Source organism: Molossus molossus, unplaced genomic scaffold, assembly GCF_014108415.1.
Source record: "Molossus molossus isolate mMolMol1 unplaced genomic scaffold, mMolMol1.p scaffold_m16_p_13, whole genome shotgun sequence".
NCBI classification, from domain to species: Eukaryota; Metazoa; Chordata; class Mammalia; order Chiroptera; family Molossidae; genus Molossus; species Molossus molossus.
This window is the reverse complement of record NW_023425348.1, coordinates 72480730-72496691: the sequence shown is the minus strand read 5'-3', so window position 1 is coordinate 72496691 and position 15962 is coordinate 72480730. Positions and strand designations below refer to the sequence as shown.

Genomic DNA, 15962 nt, shown 5'->3' with positions numbered 1-15962 from the left:
CATCTGCTGACATCAAGCCTGTTGACTCCTAGCTAACTTGGCACAGACTGTGTGAAATTCATTTGTAAAGGCTATTAGCACACTCAAAAATGTTGAGACTTTCAGAAGCTCTGCCAAGTCTCCTAAAAAGTGATACTCTTTTTTAGGAGGGCAAAGTTTTGCTTTTTTCTTGTGGGTGCTGGCAAATAATTTCTCAAGAACCAGTAGACTTCATGACATTTATATTCTTATAATCTTGGTTGCATTTAATAGCACAGCCTGACTTTTGCAGATGAAAGTGGGATTTCTTAATGAACATTTTTTTAAAAGAGCCTCGATTATGTAAGCTGGGAGATAAAGTGGAATGAATAACACGTTTTTGAAAATAAAATCTAATCAAATGCATGTGTCTGGTCATTGGCCCAGAAGGATAGCAGCAAAAGCAACGCAATGAAAGAAGAGATGGTGGGGGGTACCAGTTTTCTTCTTTTGATGCCATAGACAAATCAAGACTTCCTCAGTCAGACCTAGCATTCCCGTGGTGCTCTGTGTGTTCTGCTAGCCCAGTGTTTTTCCTTACATCATCTTTAATTCTGTTCCAAGACAAAACAGTAGGTGTGACTTTTTCCATAACAGGGCCTTTTCTGCCCAAACAAGTACTGACCATGCCCACAGCCACTAGCTTATAGGGTTATACACCATAAAACTTTTATTTGTCTAAACTAAAGCTTCCTATTTATGCACACTTATATTATGTTGGAATAAAACAAATGACCATTGGGTTTCCAGGTGGGTGTCTATGTGGATGTGTCATAGGTAAGGATGTTTTCCTCAGCAGCTGAATGGGTCCAGAGCCTCTGGGACAGGTTGGGGGACAGCATGCACCCTACAAAGGGTGTGTGCACTAAACTAGGGATCAAGATTCTGGGACTGGGGTGGGGGGCTTTTTTTCTTTGACGAGCTCCCCAGGGGTGCTGCCATTCCCTTCCTTGCTTTTCTTGGCTGCATGCAAGTTAGCCAACCCCGGTATGTTGGTCGTGTCCATATACAACTAGTGCTCATGCCGGCCCAACTCACCCCACCCAGTCTGGCTGTAGGTTTTACATCAATCAATGTCAGTCGACCTAAAATATTGGTGATACGGCCCTTGCTGGAATGTGCTGCTGTGATGTGGTGTTATGGCCAGAGCTGGAACTACGCATTATAATTCATAAACTCGACTAGTGTAGCTAAAATGGGACCTGGCGCTAAGTTTTTCAACAGGGAATGTAGTGGTCACAACTTGAGGGCTTACTGGGCACCAGGCACTATTTGAAGCCCTTATTTTTCCCCATAACCATGACTATCGTATTGCCCATCCCCAAACCGATCAGTGTTTACAAGTTACCATCCCCTGCCCGTCTCACCGACGGACTGTGCCCGGGCAGCTCCCGGGGCGTCAGCAAGGTCTCTCCTTACCATAACTCCCTCAGACCTTTTGTGTCACTTGGACTAGTTTGAGAAAGTTTCTGTCCTTTGTAACTAAACATTCTTGACCAAGGTAACTACTAGTGAGAAGAGTCCACTGATGATTGCTAACTAAGCCACTCTTTTCCCTGAGCTACGGGAAGACGTTAAAAACACTAATGATTGGAATGAAGAGAACGTGTATATGATGTGAATAAAGTAAGCTTTGAGGTTTTAACTGCAGGTTTACAATAAGATCTCCCCACAACAGACTTTTACTTCAACGAAGTACATTTATAGCACAATTGTAAAGGGCCCTTTTTCATGCCCCTGTCACCGACTAGCTCTGAGGCCTTGCACATACTACTTCACCACTCTGACCCTCTGTGTCATCATCAGCTGTAACAGTGGTGCCTATCATAGTGGACATTTGATTTTTTTTTAACCCACAACTTTATTTTATTTTATTTTTTTTATCCTCACCCAAGGACATTTTTCCTTTTTTTGTTCAGGTAGAGTGGGAGGGAGAGAGAGGAACAGAGAGAGAGAGAGAGAAACATCGATGTGAAAGGAACACATCGAGTGGCTGCCACCCGCACAACCGACCAGGGCCGGGGACAAACTGCAGCCGAGGTACATGCCCTTAGCAGGAACCGAACCCGGGTCTCTCCGGACCGCAGGCTGACGCTCTAACCGCTGAGCCAAACCGGCCAGGACAACCCACAACTTTATTTTTTATTTTTTGTTAATTCTTACCTGAGGATATTTTTCCATTGGTTTTTAAATAGAGTGGAAGGGAGGGAGGGAGGGAGGGAGGGAGGGAGGGAGGGAGGGAGGGATGGATTACTGTGATAGAGACACATTGATTGGTTACCTCCCACATGACCCTGATGGGCCAGAGATCGAACCTACAACCCAGGTACATGTCCTTGACTGGGAATTGAACCTGAGACCTTTCAGTCCTCGGGCTGATGCTCTAACCGCTGAGCCAAACTGACCAGGGATGAACATTCGATTTTTAGCCACTTGGCCTCTGTTCCCACTCCCTCTGATAACAGAACCATAATTATCTGTTGGGGAATCACTTCCACCCTATAAATGCAGTCTTGGTGGGACTTTGTTAATGAAGGTGGTCTACCCTCCTCCAGCCAAAAGATGGCTAAGGTCTCTTCTGGAATTGAAGACTTGAGTGGAGTTATACAAGGACTGAAAAATATGTTTTGGTTGAAGCTGTGAATCTCTCAGGAAGCCTACAAGTAACAGGCAACTCAACTTAGAGTATCTTGATCAGATACAGTGTGATTGTCTCGCATAAACGATCTGAAGATAGCAGCTGGCACTGCTTCCGCTGCTTAACAGCGTCTTGGTGGATGGGTCTGTGATATTCTTGGTCTTTTCCTCGTGATCACAAGGTGACTGCAAAGTCCCAGCATTGCACAGGTTCAAGGCAGGAGGAGGGCGAGAAGGTAAAGCTTCAGTTGTCTCTGTCCCTCTAAATTAATAAAGTCAAATATTTCCTGGAAAGCCCTGGCTGGGTTGCTCAGTGGTTAGAGCATCGGCCAGTGGACCAAATAGTCATGGGTTTGATTCTGGCCAAGGGCACAGAATCGGTTGAGGTCGTCCCTGGCCCTGGTCAGGGTTGTGTGGGAGACAACCAGTCGATGTGTCCCTCTCCCATCAATGTTTCTCTCCCTCTCTCCCTCTCCCTCTCTCCCAGTCTACCTGAAAATAAATAGAAAAATATCCTCAGGTGAGGATTAAAAAAATAAAATTCTCTGAAAGCTTCCAGCTATTTTCTGGCCATATCTTCTGGCTAGAAATGTCTCATGGTGACCCCTAGCTGAATGGGAGACTAGCAAAGCCACTATTTTGTTTTTCCAGCCCCTGTAGGGGAAGGTTGCAGGGACAAGGATTAAAAATAGTCATTGAGCCCTGGCCAGTTTGGCTCAGCAGTTAGAGCGTCGGCCTGCAGTCCAGACCCGGGTTCGGTTTCCGCTGAGGGCACGTACCTCGGTTGCAGTTTGTCCCCGGCCCTGGTTGGTTATGCAGGAGGTAGCTGTAAGGTAGCCAGGCGCCGCCGGTGGGAGGTGGGAAGAAACCGAAGAGCCAAACAGTCGAATAAGCAGAAATCAGGCTTTATTGGGTACACTCCGGGCGGGTTCACAGACTCCGGGGGTCGAGTCCGAGAAGCTGCGCCCGATGCTGGGGTTTGTGATTTTTATATCTGCGCCTGTGGCAGCGGGAACTTGTTGTTCAGGTTAAGTCCTGAGGGGCTACGCATGGGGGCCCCTGGAATGTGAGTCTATTGTCCCGGAGCAAACAGTTCCTGGACTAGGACAGGAGAATGGGACAGGAGTTGATCTATGAGTTCCGGGCAAACAGTTTCTGAAACAGGGTGGGAGTCTAGGTTGGGTAAGCGAGATAATGGCTGAACAGTTTGCCTGGCGCCAGTTCCCAGGCTATTGGACAGTAGCCACTCGATGTGTCCCTTTCACGTCGATGTTTCTCTCTCTCTCTCTTCCTCTCTGTCTAAAATCAATAAAGGAAAAAAAAAGTGACTTTAAAAAAAGTCATTGAGAACAGCCAGCCAACTGAAGAGACTGTTGATTCCTTCCTGCTACCCGGATTCCTAAAGTTGCCCTGGTCTCTGCACCCCCTACACCCAATTCTCAAGCTTTCAGTTCCATACACTGTCATTGCCCTTTGTATAAAATCTTAGTATCACCCTCTGTTGCTTGTGAGCAGAAAAGCAGACCTACCCTCTAAGGGTTACCGCCAGGATAATTTGAGAACACATTATAGTAAGTGGTCAAGTACATGTGAGCTACAGTTATGTTACTCCAGGTTGCACAGCTAATCATGCTGGCTGATGAGATTTAAACTCAGCTCTCACCTTCCAAGCCCCTGCACTCTCCAGTCCACCAAACTGCCTCCCAAGCGTCAGTTTATTTTTCAATGTGCTCACTCTGCAAGTGCGTGGGAATACGTCTGCCAAGGGAAGCAAGGATAAGGGCGCGGCTGCATTTTTTAGAAACTTTCTTGAAACAGTGGGTGTTGTGAAGGGCAGTGGAAATGCTTAGGCTGTCATCTCCTGACCGATACAATGGTTAATTCAGATGAATAATGAAAGACTGGTGCTCCCCAAATAGCCAAACCATTGAATTGTGACACAAACAACTTCTAATTAAAGCCAGCCCTCTGTCAACAAGCCAGCATACTTGCAAGCGACCTTGCCCACGGGAGCCTTGGGAACTGTGGGGAAGTTTAGGAGAAAGTGGCCAAGAAGCTGAATACTGGGGTCAGCCTGTCTATCCGGAATTCCAGTTCTGATGCTAATTAGTCCCAAGACCCCGGACAAGTTACGCAACCTCGTGTGCCTCAGAAAATGGGGATAACATCTACAGCTGAGGGGTGCTGAAATGATAAAATGAGTTAAGACAGTGCCTGGCTCGCAGTAGCCTCTCTCCTTTTAATATCACTGTTTTCACCCCGGGCAGTTTGACTCAGCAGTTAGAGCGTTGGCCCTCGGACCAAAGGGTCTCGGGCTTGATCCCTGGGCCTGGTCGGGGTCATTCGGGAGGCAGCCCCTCGATGTGTCTTTCTCACATCGATGTTTCTCTTTCTTTCTCTCCCTCCCTCCCTTCCGTCCACTCTATGTAAAAAATCAATGGAAAAATATCCTCAGGTGAGGATGAACATAAATAACAAACAAAAAGATATCACTGTCCTCAGCAGGACAACAGGTAATCAGCTAATGAGCTTCCAGGACGGAGGGCTCGCTAGATTAGCTGGAGTGGGTTTGGTGTTCAGGGAGGGACACTGCAGCCCCTGCTCCACTTTCCTCATCAAGTCACCAGGGTTCATGGTGCTAATGCAATCCATGTGTGATTGTTCAATAATAATCACAGTCACACTTTATGGAGCACCTACTATATGTGTCCCAGGATTTGCCAATACATCAGCCTTGTGAAGTAGATTTGTCTTCATTTTATAGCTCAGAAAACTGAAGTTCAGAGTGCTGACATGACTTTCCCAGAGTCGCAGAGTCCTGGATTCAAACATGACTTTTGTCTTAGTATGTTCAGGTGGCTATAACAATACCATAGACAGGGTGGCTTAAACAGCAAACATCGATTTCTCACAGTTCTGGAGGCTGGAAACTCCAAGATCAAGGCTCCAGCATATTGGTGTCTGGTGAGAACCCATTCCTGGTTCACAGATGGTGGTCTTCTCACTGTGTCCTCGCACCGTGGAGGGGGCAAGGGAGCTCTCTGGAGTCTCTTTACAAAGGGCACTAATCCCACCCGAGGGCTCTGTCCTCGTGACTTAATCACCTCCCTAAGGCCCCACCTCCTAATACCATCACATTGGGGCTTAGGTTTTCAACATATGAATTTTGGGGGGGACGACACAAATATTCATTCCTTAACAACTCTGCTGTATTCTAAGACGCAAGCTCTGTGTGTTCCTAAAAGCTGTCTGGAGCCAAGGCAGGCATGGTGGATTGTGACATACCCCTAAAGAGGCAGAGAATCTGGTTAAGGTGTGACCACTGGCATTCCATCTAGATGCAGAGCTATGCCCTGGCCTGTTTGGCTCAGCGGCTGGAGTGTCAGCCTATGGGCCAGAGAGTCCCTGGTTCGGTTCCCTCTAGGGGCACATACCAAAAAAAAAAAAAATAGATGCAGAGCTAAAGTGATGCAGGGGAAGTGGGACATCCAGGGAAGCAAGTGTAGGCAAACCCAAGTTCATATGCCCAATACGCAGGAAGACTAATCACTATGCAACAAGGAACATGTGTGTTTTTGAGAGGCAGCCAAACAAGGAGACAGGGAGAAAGCCCAATTTTGTCTCCTTGAGAGGAAAAAGACATGGAGTTTTAAGGGATTTGAAAGGGAACTTTACATGCGAAGGGAGAGGAACGAAGTGATTCTGAATCTGATAATGGAATACTACTCAGCTATAAGATAAAATACCGCCATTTACAACAACATGGATGGATCTTGAGCGAAATAAGTAAGATGGAAAAAGTCAAGAACCCTATGATTTCACTCATATGTGGGACATAAAACAAAGCAACAAATGAACAAACAACTGGGAAGCAGACAAAGAAGAGGGTTCAGTGAGAAGGCTTGTTAGAGGCAATTCCCCAGGGTTGTGGGAGAGTCTGGAAAAAGGGACACTGTTATGGATTTGTAATACATCTGAAGGAGAGTGTCTTCAATGAGATGCAGTTTGGTTCTTTTCCCAACACATTCACTGTCAGGAGCTATCAGGCAACAGGAAATGCTAACAACTGAAAGGAAATCCTGGGAACCTGTCTCAACTAGCCACTTCTTTTCCTTCCGAGTGATGTAGCCGTACATTACAGGGGACACACCTAGTTCCCTTATGTGAGCAGCCAGGGCTAGTAAGACTGAGGGGAGGCAAATTTCCTTGACAGCCTCCACCTAAGGATCATTCCTGGGAAGGAACAAAGATGGATAGGGACCAGTTTAGGCTGCCAGCAAAGGGAGTCAGATGTTCAAGCTGGATGTCTTTGGGCAAGTTGTTTGACTTTTAAGTCGGTTTTCTGTAAAATAGAAATAAGAGGTACGGGCTGCCTCATACAGTTATTTGTGATGACCAGACAGAAGACAGAGCAGTGTGTGTGGAGCACGTGTAAACCTAGAAATTCTGTCCAAATGGGGGAGGGGGGACCTATTCCCACTGAGGGGCTTTTCTTTCCATACTTAGCTGGACCAAGCCCAAAGAGCCGATAATACTGGGCATATAATAGGACACAATAAATATTTGGGAACTTTAAAAAAGTGTTATGTGTTGTGGGAACTGAAAGGGATCACATGAGGATTATTTTAAATTGAAGGCAGCTGAGATGAAGACTCAGGCGGAACTCTCGACGGAGTTTTTTATGCCTAACATTAGGGCATAAAAACAATTCCTTCCTATAAAAGGAGAGGAAAACGCAAGAACATTTTCTCTTGCAGTTCTGGCCAGCTCCCGGCTTCGTGCTTTTGTACGATGTCAGGCTTGTGGAATTTAGGGGCGGTGGGAAGAGTCGAGGGGCCGAACCCCGCTTGGGGCTGGAAGGGTGGGGTGCTGTGGTTCAGTGGATGAGAAGATCCCTGGGCAAAGCGGAAACCGAGGGGTGGGCCCCGCATGAGGGCGCACCTACGGGTTTCCACACTCTGGTCTCTCCAAGGGCCTATTTCACCCCAGGGGCGCGGCCTGCCGTCAGCGGGCGGGGCCAACCCTGGGGCGTGGCCAACCAGACCTTAGAACCCCGCTTGTTCGGGGCGGGGCTAAGGCGAAAGGGTGGGGCCGCGCTCCCTGGGGCGTGGCCTGTGGAACCTCAGAATCCTGGCCACTCGAGGCTGGCGCGCGTCTCCCGGCACGGGGTTCCTCCCACGCAGACTCCCATTCAAAAGATGCCGAAGGGGCGGCGCGGCCGCCAGAGCCCCACGATGAGCCAGCGGCCAGCCCCGCCCCTCTATTTCCCCTCCCTCTACGATCGTGGTATCTCCACGTCCCCTCTTAGTGACTTCAACATCTGGAAGAAGCTCTTTGTGCCGGTGAAGGCGGGTGGGGCGGCGGGGGGCCGGTCCCTGCCCCAGGGGCCCGCGGCCCCGATGCCCCCGCCGCCGCCACCGGGCCTGGGTCCCCCCAGCGTGCGGCCCTGGCCCTCGCCCTGGCCCTCTGGCCTGGCCTCCATCCCCTATGAGCCTCTGCGCTTCTTCTACTCGCCGCCGCCCGGGCCCGAGGTGGCGGCCTCGGCCCTGGCCCCTGGCCCCACGACCTCCCGGCTCGTCTCTGCCTCCCACCCCGAGGAGCTGTGCGAGCTGGAGATCCGTATTAAGGAGCTGGAGCTGCTCACCATCACTGGGGACGGCTTCGACTCCCAGCGCTGTGCGTGACCTCCCCGGGGCCTCCGAGCCCACCCTCAGCTTGCCTGGACTCCCTCCTTGGCCCCAGCCGCCTCTATCCCCCGACCCGCAATGTGGCCTCGGGCTCAGACTCCAGCACCCAGCACTCCCAGATCCCAAGTCAATCCTCCAGAACCCAGACATCCCCATCCTGGATTTCAACCTACTCTTTTCTCCAAACTCCATCCTCCGTTCTGAGCCCTTTTGATAATCTGGACTCCGAGCCCCCAAACTTGGAACTCCATCCACCACAACCCCTCTCCTGAACTTTAAGCCTCTTGAACAGTAATACTACTACCCCTGGAGCTCCACCCACCACCAACAGCCCCTTTCTCTAGAGACCTGAGATTTAGTATTATTTATCTTAAACTGGGGTCCTCCTGATGGGAGGTGGGGGAAGTAGGTGAGGGTCAGTTGGAGTGTCTGTAGGGGCAGATGGGAAATATGCAAAATCCAGGAGGCCCAAGGACATTCACTGAGGGGCTTTGAGACTCTCCACTTCTCAATGCTGGAAGGTAGCCTGCCTGTGACAAGCCCTCCACCCTCACTCCACCCTTGTAGCCCTCTCACCAGGGTCCTGGACTCTACCATCTGATCTTAGGTCTCAAGTCTTAGGGGTCTTACTTAATCAGGACAGAGCCGGTGTGCTGATGTGGGTGGGATTCCTCTAGCATGCAAGTTGACGAGCCCTCCCTGTAGGAGAGTAAAATTAAGTCCAATTCTACTCCCAGAGGACCTATTGCACTGTACAATATTTGGTAGCTATAGGCTGTTCTGCAGACTTTGTCTTTCCCATCACCCATTCTGACTAAGGCTAGCACTTGACCACTGAAGGAGGGCAGATTGTTCTAGAAAGACCATCCCCATTATTCTATAAAACAGGTAAAATTGGCCCCCTTCCCACACAGGGAAGGGGGGTATGAAATAATCTAAATGTTTAGGTCTATGTGGCTGTGGGTCCCGAATTCATTAAGCACCTTGTAATATTCTTTCCCCATAGCCACGGGAAGAAAGCAATTCCTAGAAAACTTGGACTTTTTAAAGTTTTTTATTTCTCAACTACATATCCTCTACTTATATATGTTTTTCCCATACATCTTTTAAAAAAATGGGTTTGGGGCTCATGTTGGGAGCACCCAATTGCTTTAGCAGTGTAAGAAAAATCCCTTATCTCTACTTCAGCCAAGTTTGTTTTGCTCTCCTGCAGATAAGTTCTTGAAGGCGCTGAAAGATGAAAAATTACAAGGACTGAAGACCAGGCAGCCTGGAAAGAAGTCAGCCTCTCTCTCCTGAGGCGCTGCCCACCAGAACCTGGGCAGCCACCTCCTTAGGTGTTAGTGCTTAGATAATGTGTCCTGTTAGTTGTCATTTCAAAATCGTTATTTTCTGTTCTGTATTTACTGCTGTTCTTATTGCTCCCAGCATGTACTCCACATACAGTGCTCACTTAAGTGGTAAATCTCATGGTGTCTCTCCTCTCTGTGCTGTTGCTGGGGGAACTTTCTCACAGGGTCTGGAAGCTGCTGCCCCGCCAGCAGTCAGGGGTCCCTAAGGCTAGGGGAGGGCACTCCCTGCACTGCCAAGTCAGGAGGGAATTGGGGAAAACCAAGGGCAATATATATTTGGCTCCGTTGCTGTGGCCCAAGCTCAGCAAGGCTCTTGAAGGACTGGAATAGTGGGTTTGTTTTCCAACAGCTTTAGTCCTTAGAAGTGTTTTGGTTTATGGACCACAAAGCTACTGGATAATCTGATCAAAGCCATGGTCCTTCCTAGAAATTAATACATTCAAGAAGTAGTTGAGAGCTTATTCTGTACCAGGCACCCTCGTGGGCTTTTGTGATTGGAGGTGGGGGAGACACAGATAATATTATATAGCCCTGGCCGGTTTGGCTCAGCGGTTAGAGCGTCGGCCTGCGGTCCGGAGAGACCCGGGTTCGGTTCCCGCTAAGGGCATGTACCTCGGTTGCAGTTAGTCCCCGGCCCTGGTTGGTCGTGCGGGTGGCAGCCACTCGATGTGTCCGTTTCACATCGATGTTTCCCTCTATCTCTCTCTTTCGCTCTCTCCCTCCCACTCTATCTGTGCAAAAAAATGGAAAAATGTCCTCGGGTGAGGATTAAAAACAAACAAACAAAAAACCAGATAATATTATAAAGAGATAAATCATAATATGGTATCATAGACAATAACATAGTAAGGGGGGAAAGAGAGTAGGGTAAGGGTGGTCAGGAGGGTCAGAGGAAAGCAGGGTGGAATTTCAAATATGATTTCTTCAAAAGGTAATATTTAAACAAGGCTCAAAGGTGATTGAGGGTGATAGCCATGTGGCATCCTGGGAATGTTCCGGCAGAAGGACCGATGCAAAGGCTGAAAGTACGAGCATGCTGGGGTGTTTGAGAGTCTGCAAAAAGCCCGGATGGCAGGAGCAGGAGTGAGAGGACAGTGGGAGGGACGCTTGCAGAGAGGGTTCATTCACGTGGGGCCTCACAGTAAGGAACCCACGGTAAGGACTCTGGGTTCTACTCCACGTGGAATGGAGAGTGTTAGAGGGTTTTCAGCCAGTGAGTGACAGAATCTGACTGTGCTGCTGGGTTGTGAATAGACTAAGGAAGGAAACAGGGAGAGCAGTTACGAGGCTGCAGTCATGAAAAATCCAGCTGAGCAAGAAGTGACGGTGCAGCCCCTTCTGCCCTTTCCCCTCGCTTGGTGAGAGGTGTCTACGGGGCACCTGCTGCCACCCCCACCCCACCCCCACTGCCAGGTGCTGTCTGTAGAAGGAGGTAGGGGGTGGGAGGAGTGAGATCTCAGTGACAAGCACACAAAGAAAAAAGTATGTTATGAAACAAATCTTCAGTCAAGTAAAACATTTTGATGCTTGGCATCTAGACGCCCTTGGGCCTTCACTCTGCCAGCAGCAACTGTAGATCATAGCCCCAGAATTTGTGAAGTTCGGGCTTCTTGCAAAAGGAGAATGAAAAGGAGTGGCCGGTGACTCAGGTGTCTTAGAAGCCAGGTGAAGCGGTGTTTAGGAGGAGGTGGCAGAGGGACGGTAGAGGTCACAGCCTGTAGCGGGAGGAGTGAATTCCCTCCTCCCCAGTGGCTGTTTTGCCCAGGATGGAATATGAAAGCTGCTAGGGCTGACAGCCAGCTATTTATACCATTCCACGACCTTTCAGCACAGTCTGTTACTCTGAGAAATACCAGTTTCAGGTCTGACGGGAAAACCTCCAACTACTTTATCTAAGTAATCTTTGTCCCATTCCGTGGCCAGAGGAGTCAGGCAGGATCCAGTGCCAGCAGGGGCCTGGCTTCCTGGAGAGCAAGGCAGGGCGCTGAGCGAAGCTTTCTGTGTCCCTGGAAGTAAACACCACATGGGTGGCTCACGGAATATCACCCTTGTCCTTTCAATAGTGTCTTGATTTTGTAACCAACTAGATATGTGACCTCAGGAAACTTACCCCACCCCTCTGAGCCTGTTTCCTCATCTGACTGCTCTCACAGGATGGTTGGATGGGGCACAACAAAGTGAGAGATGTGAAACTTGCCCCAGCTGGGAGTCATTATTTTCCAGTTTGTTTATGACAACTCCCCTCCCCCACCACTGTTGAGCTACTGGTACATGGAGGGAGGATAGGATATGAGCTGGAGGGAGGCCCAATCTGCAGGGCAGGAGATGCCTTGGATTTGCAGAGCCCAAGAGTGATAAGGGGGTCAGCTGGCTGGGAGGCAGTCTGACTCTTTTCTAGAGAGAGCCAAACACACTTCTCCCAGGCAGCAGCCTATCGCTCTTATCAGCCAGGTAAGGCCAAGGGCTCGGCCTCTCTGTAGGTGATGCCCCAAAGAGAGGACTTTAGTTATCACCCATCTGCACCAGAGCATCAGCACGTCCAAGAAGGTATCTGTGCATTGATGGAGGGAAAGTGACCAGAGAGAAGTCCAGAAAATGCATCAGTGACACAGAGCTGGGACATCACCTACTCTAGGGGCTTTTTTGGTTAGAGGAAAAAGAAGGCCACTCAAACCAGCTTAGTTAAATAACAAGAGTGGCTGACAGTAGGGGTGTCTGTCTACAGGCAATAGAAACTGATGAAAGAGGAACAAAGAGGCCTCCAGGCCTTTAGGAGGAAAGGAAGGAGATGCTGCCGCCAGACAACTCAGCTCCAACCAGCATTCCTTGGAGAGGAAATGTGACTGGGCTACATGTCCCTGTGTGTCCCTGTTGGGGACGGGTGGACAGGGTGCTGTGATTGCAGCCCCACCAGAAGCACTTGGGGTGCCGGAGCAGCTACGGACAAAGATACCACATGTCCCCTCATGGGACTCATACCAATTGACACCAGGGCCCAGAAACCACCAGGAGCTGGAGGAAGCTGCCCTCGATCTCCTCCTGGATCCAGAGACCTATAGCACCTGCCACCCTTTCCTGCTTTTCCCATTCAGCTTCCTCATAATTTAACTACAAAGTAACTCATGGGAGCCACATTCATTTTCCACCGCAAACTCTTTCCTCGTTCCAGTTCCTAACAGATAAACAGAGTGACTCACCAGCTGCCTTCCAGCTAGGTTACAGGTCAGGGGAGGGGAGAGCCGGAGCAGGAAAGTCCCATCATCAGCTGATGGTTCAGCGGGGGTCTGAGGGATGATTCTTGATTCTTCTGGAAGGAGGGGAAAAGATTAGCTATCCCACCTATCCATTCACAAACTCACCCAGGATTATTAATCTCATCTCAGAGTTTATTTGAATGTAGCACAAACATTGTGTAATTGAAAACAGGGCACATAAATTAAGCCTGCCTTCATGTGCTCACTTGTTCGTTCATTATTCATCCAATTGTTTTTTCAGTAAAGCTGGTTCTAAACTTCTCTGAGCCCTTTCACTCATCTGGAAATACGCTGCTAACACCCCCTGCCTGGGGCGTTGTGAATGAACAGATAGTGTGTGTCAACTGCTTAGCTCACCACCTGACACACAGCCCCTGCTCACCATCATTTTGCCTCTTAGGGTTTGCTGGGCAAATTTTCATCAAGGTTCCTGGTCATTAATACAAGATCCTCCTGTTTCTCTCCTGATGGAACCCACGAGGTGGCAGCATGGATTTAGAAGTGGTATGACACCGCCTTTTCCCTTCCTAGACCTCTCACATCCATGGCTGACATTATCAGCTTGTTCGTTATCATCTAGGAGAAAATCCAGTTGAGAAATCATTTGGGAGGAGGAGACGCTGCAGCCGTTAAAGGCATTTGTTGCGAAGATAAACACAGGTGCGGCCCCGCCCCTCCCAGAGGCTGCAGGTGGCTGCTCCTGCAGAGCCACGTTCTACTTGCGCGAGGAAAGTCTCATTTCAGAACCAACGTCAAGATGAAAAGTCCAATTCCCGCAAGTAAAATGAGCAGATTGAACCCATTAATATGCTATGTGTATTGGCAAGCCCAGGCTTCTGTAACAAAACCACAGGCTGGGTGGCTTAAACGACAGACATTTATTTCTCACAGTTGTGGAGGCGGGGAGTCCAAGATCCAGGCGCTGGCCGGTCCAGGGCCTGGTGAGGGCGGTCTTCCTGGCGTGCAGAAAACTGCCTGCCTGCTGCCGCCTCACACCGCAGAGGCTTTGTCTTCTTATAAGGACACTAATCCCATCGTGAGGGCCCCGCCCCCATGACCTCATCTAGACCTAATCACCCCAAATCCCAACACAGTGGGGATTAAGACTTCAACATGAATTTGAAGGCGGAGATGGGGAGACACAATTGGGTCCATAGAATTACTTAGTGTGTTCCTAGTTATTCCTCCCTTTTCTGTTATGTTTCTACTGAGTTCCTATTATTCACATATTGGTAGGAAACATATATAGATCTAGTCGTGCACCACACAACAGTGTTTCAGTCGATGACGGACCACATATACTACAGTGGTCCCATAAGATTACAATGGAGCTGAATTTCCTGTAAGAAGTAGAAGGTTATGTGGTTCAGGGGTGATTTGTTTTTCCTCTGATGGGAGCAATATCTCTAGGGCTTGGTAACAGATTCCCTCTCACTCACGGCACCTCGATTTCGGGTGCACAGATCACATCCCAGTCAGTCAGCCCTGGGCCTGTTAGAGCACAGAGGGGGTCATCCCCCCATGGCTACATAGTCATAGGGCGCTACAGCCCTCCCGAGTCTAGCTTGACGGTCCTCAGAGAACACTGCTGTGGGTCTCCGTCGAGGACCTGAGATCCTGCACAAGGACGCAGATCCAGAGGCGCTCCCCTAGCCAGTACTGAGTGTCACCACCCAGTGAAAGCTTTCGGTGGCAGTGTGGAGCCAGCCTGTCCTAGACTTCGGAAATATCTTCAGATCGTAACGACGTGAAGCATAGATACGTTTTATTTCTTCCATCAGTTCAATGCCAGAGCAGGCCCTTTGCGTCAGATAGGACAGTGGAACTAAAACCAAATTTCCAAAGTCAAAATACTGAGTCCTCAGTTCTATACCCTTTACATGTTAAAAGCCTTCTTTTTTATGAATACCACAAAATTCCTTAATCTGATCGGTGCTCCAACATGCCATAGTCAAAACCACATTGCCATGGCAATCCTGTGTCCCTTCATCTCTCCATCTGGACTCCTTATTCCTACTGAGGCCCAGGCCACCTCTCACTCCCTCCTGACCGCCGCAGTCATGGTGACCTGCGCCTTCCCCAGCCAGTTCTCCTCGGTGTTTCCAATCAATCCAGCCCACGCCCCTGTGCGCCAAGCAGCACTGACAGCTTTGATGTTCTGTTTCTCACCCTCTCAGAAGAAAGCAAGGGGAGGGCTCGTTGTATAGTGTTTATAAAATCTGCAGTAGTGTCCACTCGTGTCCTAGGCCTTCGCAGTCACTCACCGCTCACTCACGACTCACCCCGAGCAGCTTCCAGTCCTGCGAGCTCCACTCAGGGATGGTGCCCTCTATAGGTGGACCATTAAAAAAAATTGTATACCGTCTTTTTACTGTAACTTTTATGGGTTTAGATATGTGTAGATACACAAATCTTTACTATTGTGTTGCAGTTGCCCAAGTATTCAGCACAGTAATGTGCTATACAGGTTTGTAGCCTAGGAGCAACAGGCTAGACCACACCTAGGTGTGCAGTGGACCACTCCATCGAGGTTTGTGGGAGTGCACTCTAGGATGTTCTCACAACCATGAAATTGCCGCATGTCGAATTTCTCAGAATGTGCCCCAGTTAAGTGATGCATAACTGTATATATAAGTAGACCATCAATGGATAACAATAATCACAGGTAATAAATAGGCGGATAGACAACCGTCCATAGATAAATAGGTATATAGCTACCTACCTACGGACTGTTGCATATATCTACTTATTGTTACCCATAAATGGTTGGATGGTATAGATCTATGTTGCCTGGTAGAATTTTCTGGAGTGACAGAAATGTTCTATATCTGTGTTGTTTAATATGTGACATTAGTCACATGTGGCTGGCTGGCTATTAAGACAACATGTGGTTGTACAACTAAGGAACTGAACTTTACATTTTATTTCATTTTAGTTATTTAAATTTAAGTTTAAACAGCCACATGGGGTTGTTGTAACCCAGGAGAGTCATCCTCACTCAGACATCAAGTAGT

The 15962-nt window shown here is 48.9% G+C and overlaps 1 protein-coding gene across 1 annotated transcript; it reads left to right on the top strand.

Annotated features, from left to right (window-relative positions):
* The first annotated feature begins 7853 nt into the window (after window positions 1-7853).
* On the top strand, window positions 7854-9930 carry CUNH11orf91 (chromosome unknown C11orf91 homolog). The gene is made up of 2 exons (XM_036260259.1): window positions 7854-8331; window positions 9556-9930. Exons 1-2 carry the CDS (start codon window positions 7854-7856, stop codon window positions 9639-9641), a joined length of 564 nt encoding a protein of 187 aa, XP_036116152.1. The 3' UTR covers window positions 9642-9930.
* Window positions 9931-15962: the final 6032 nt, after the last annotated feature.

Coding starts and splice junctions, on each gene's coding strand:
- CUNH11orf91 (XM_036260259.1), top strand. CDS start 7,854: ATGCCGAAGGGGCGGCGCGGCCGCCAGAGCCCCACGATGAGCCAGCGG. Junction 8,332..9,555: donor CGGCTTCGACTCCCAGCGCT/GTGCGTGACCTC, acceptor GCTCTCCTGCAG/ATAAGTTCTTGAAGGCGCTG.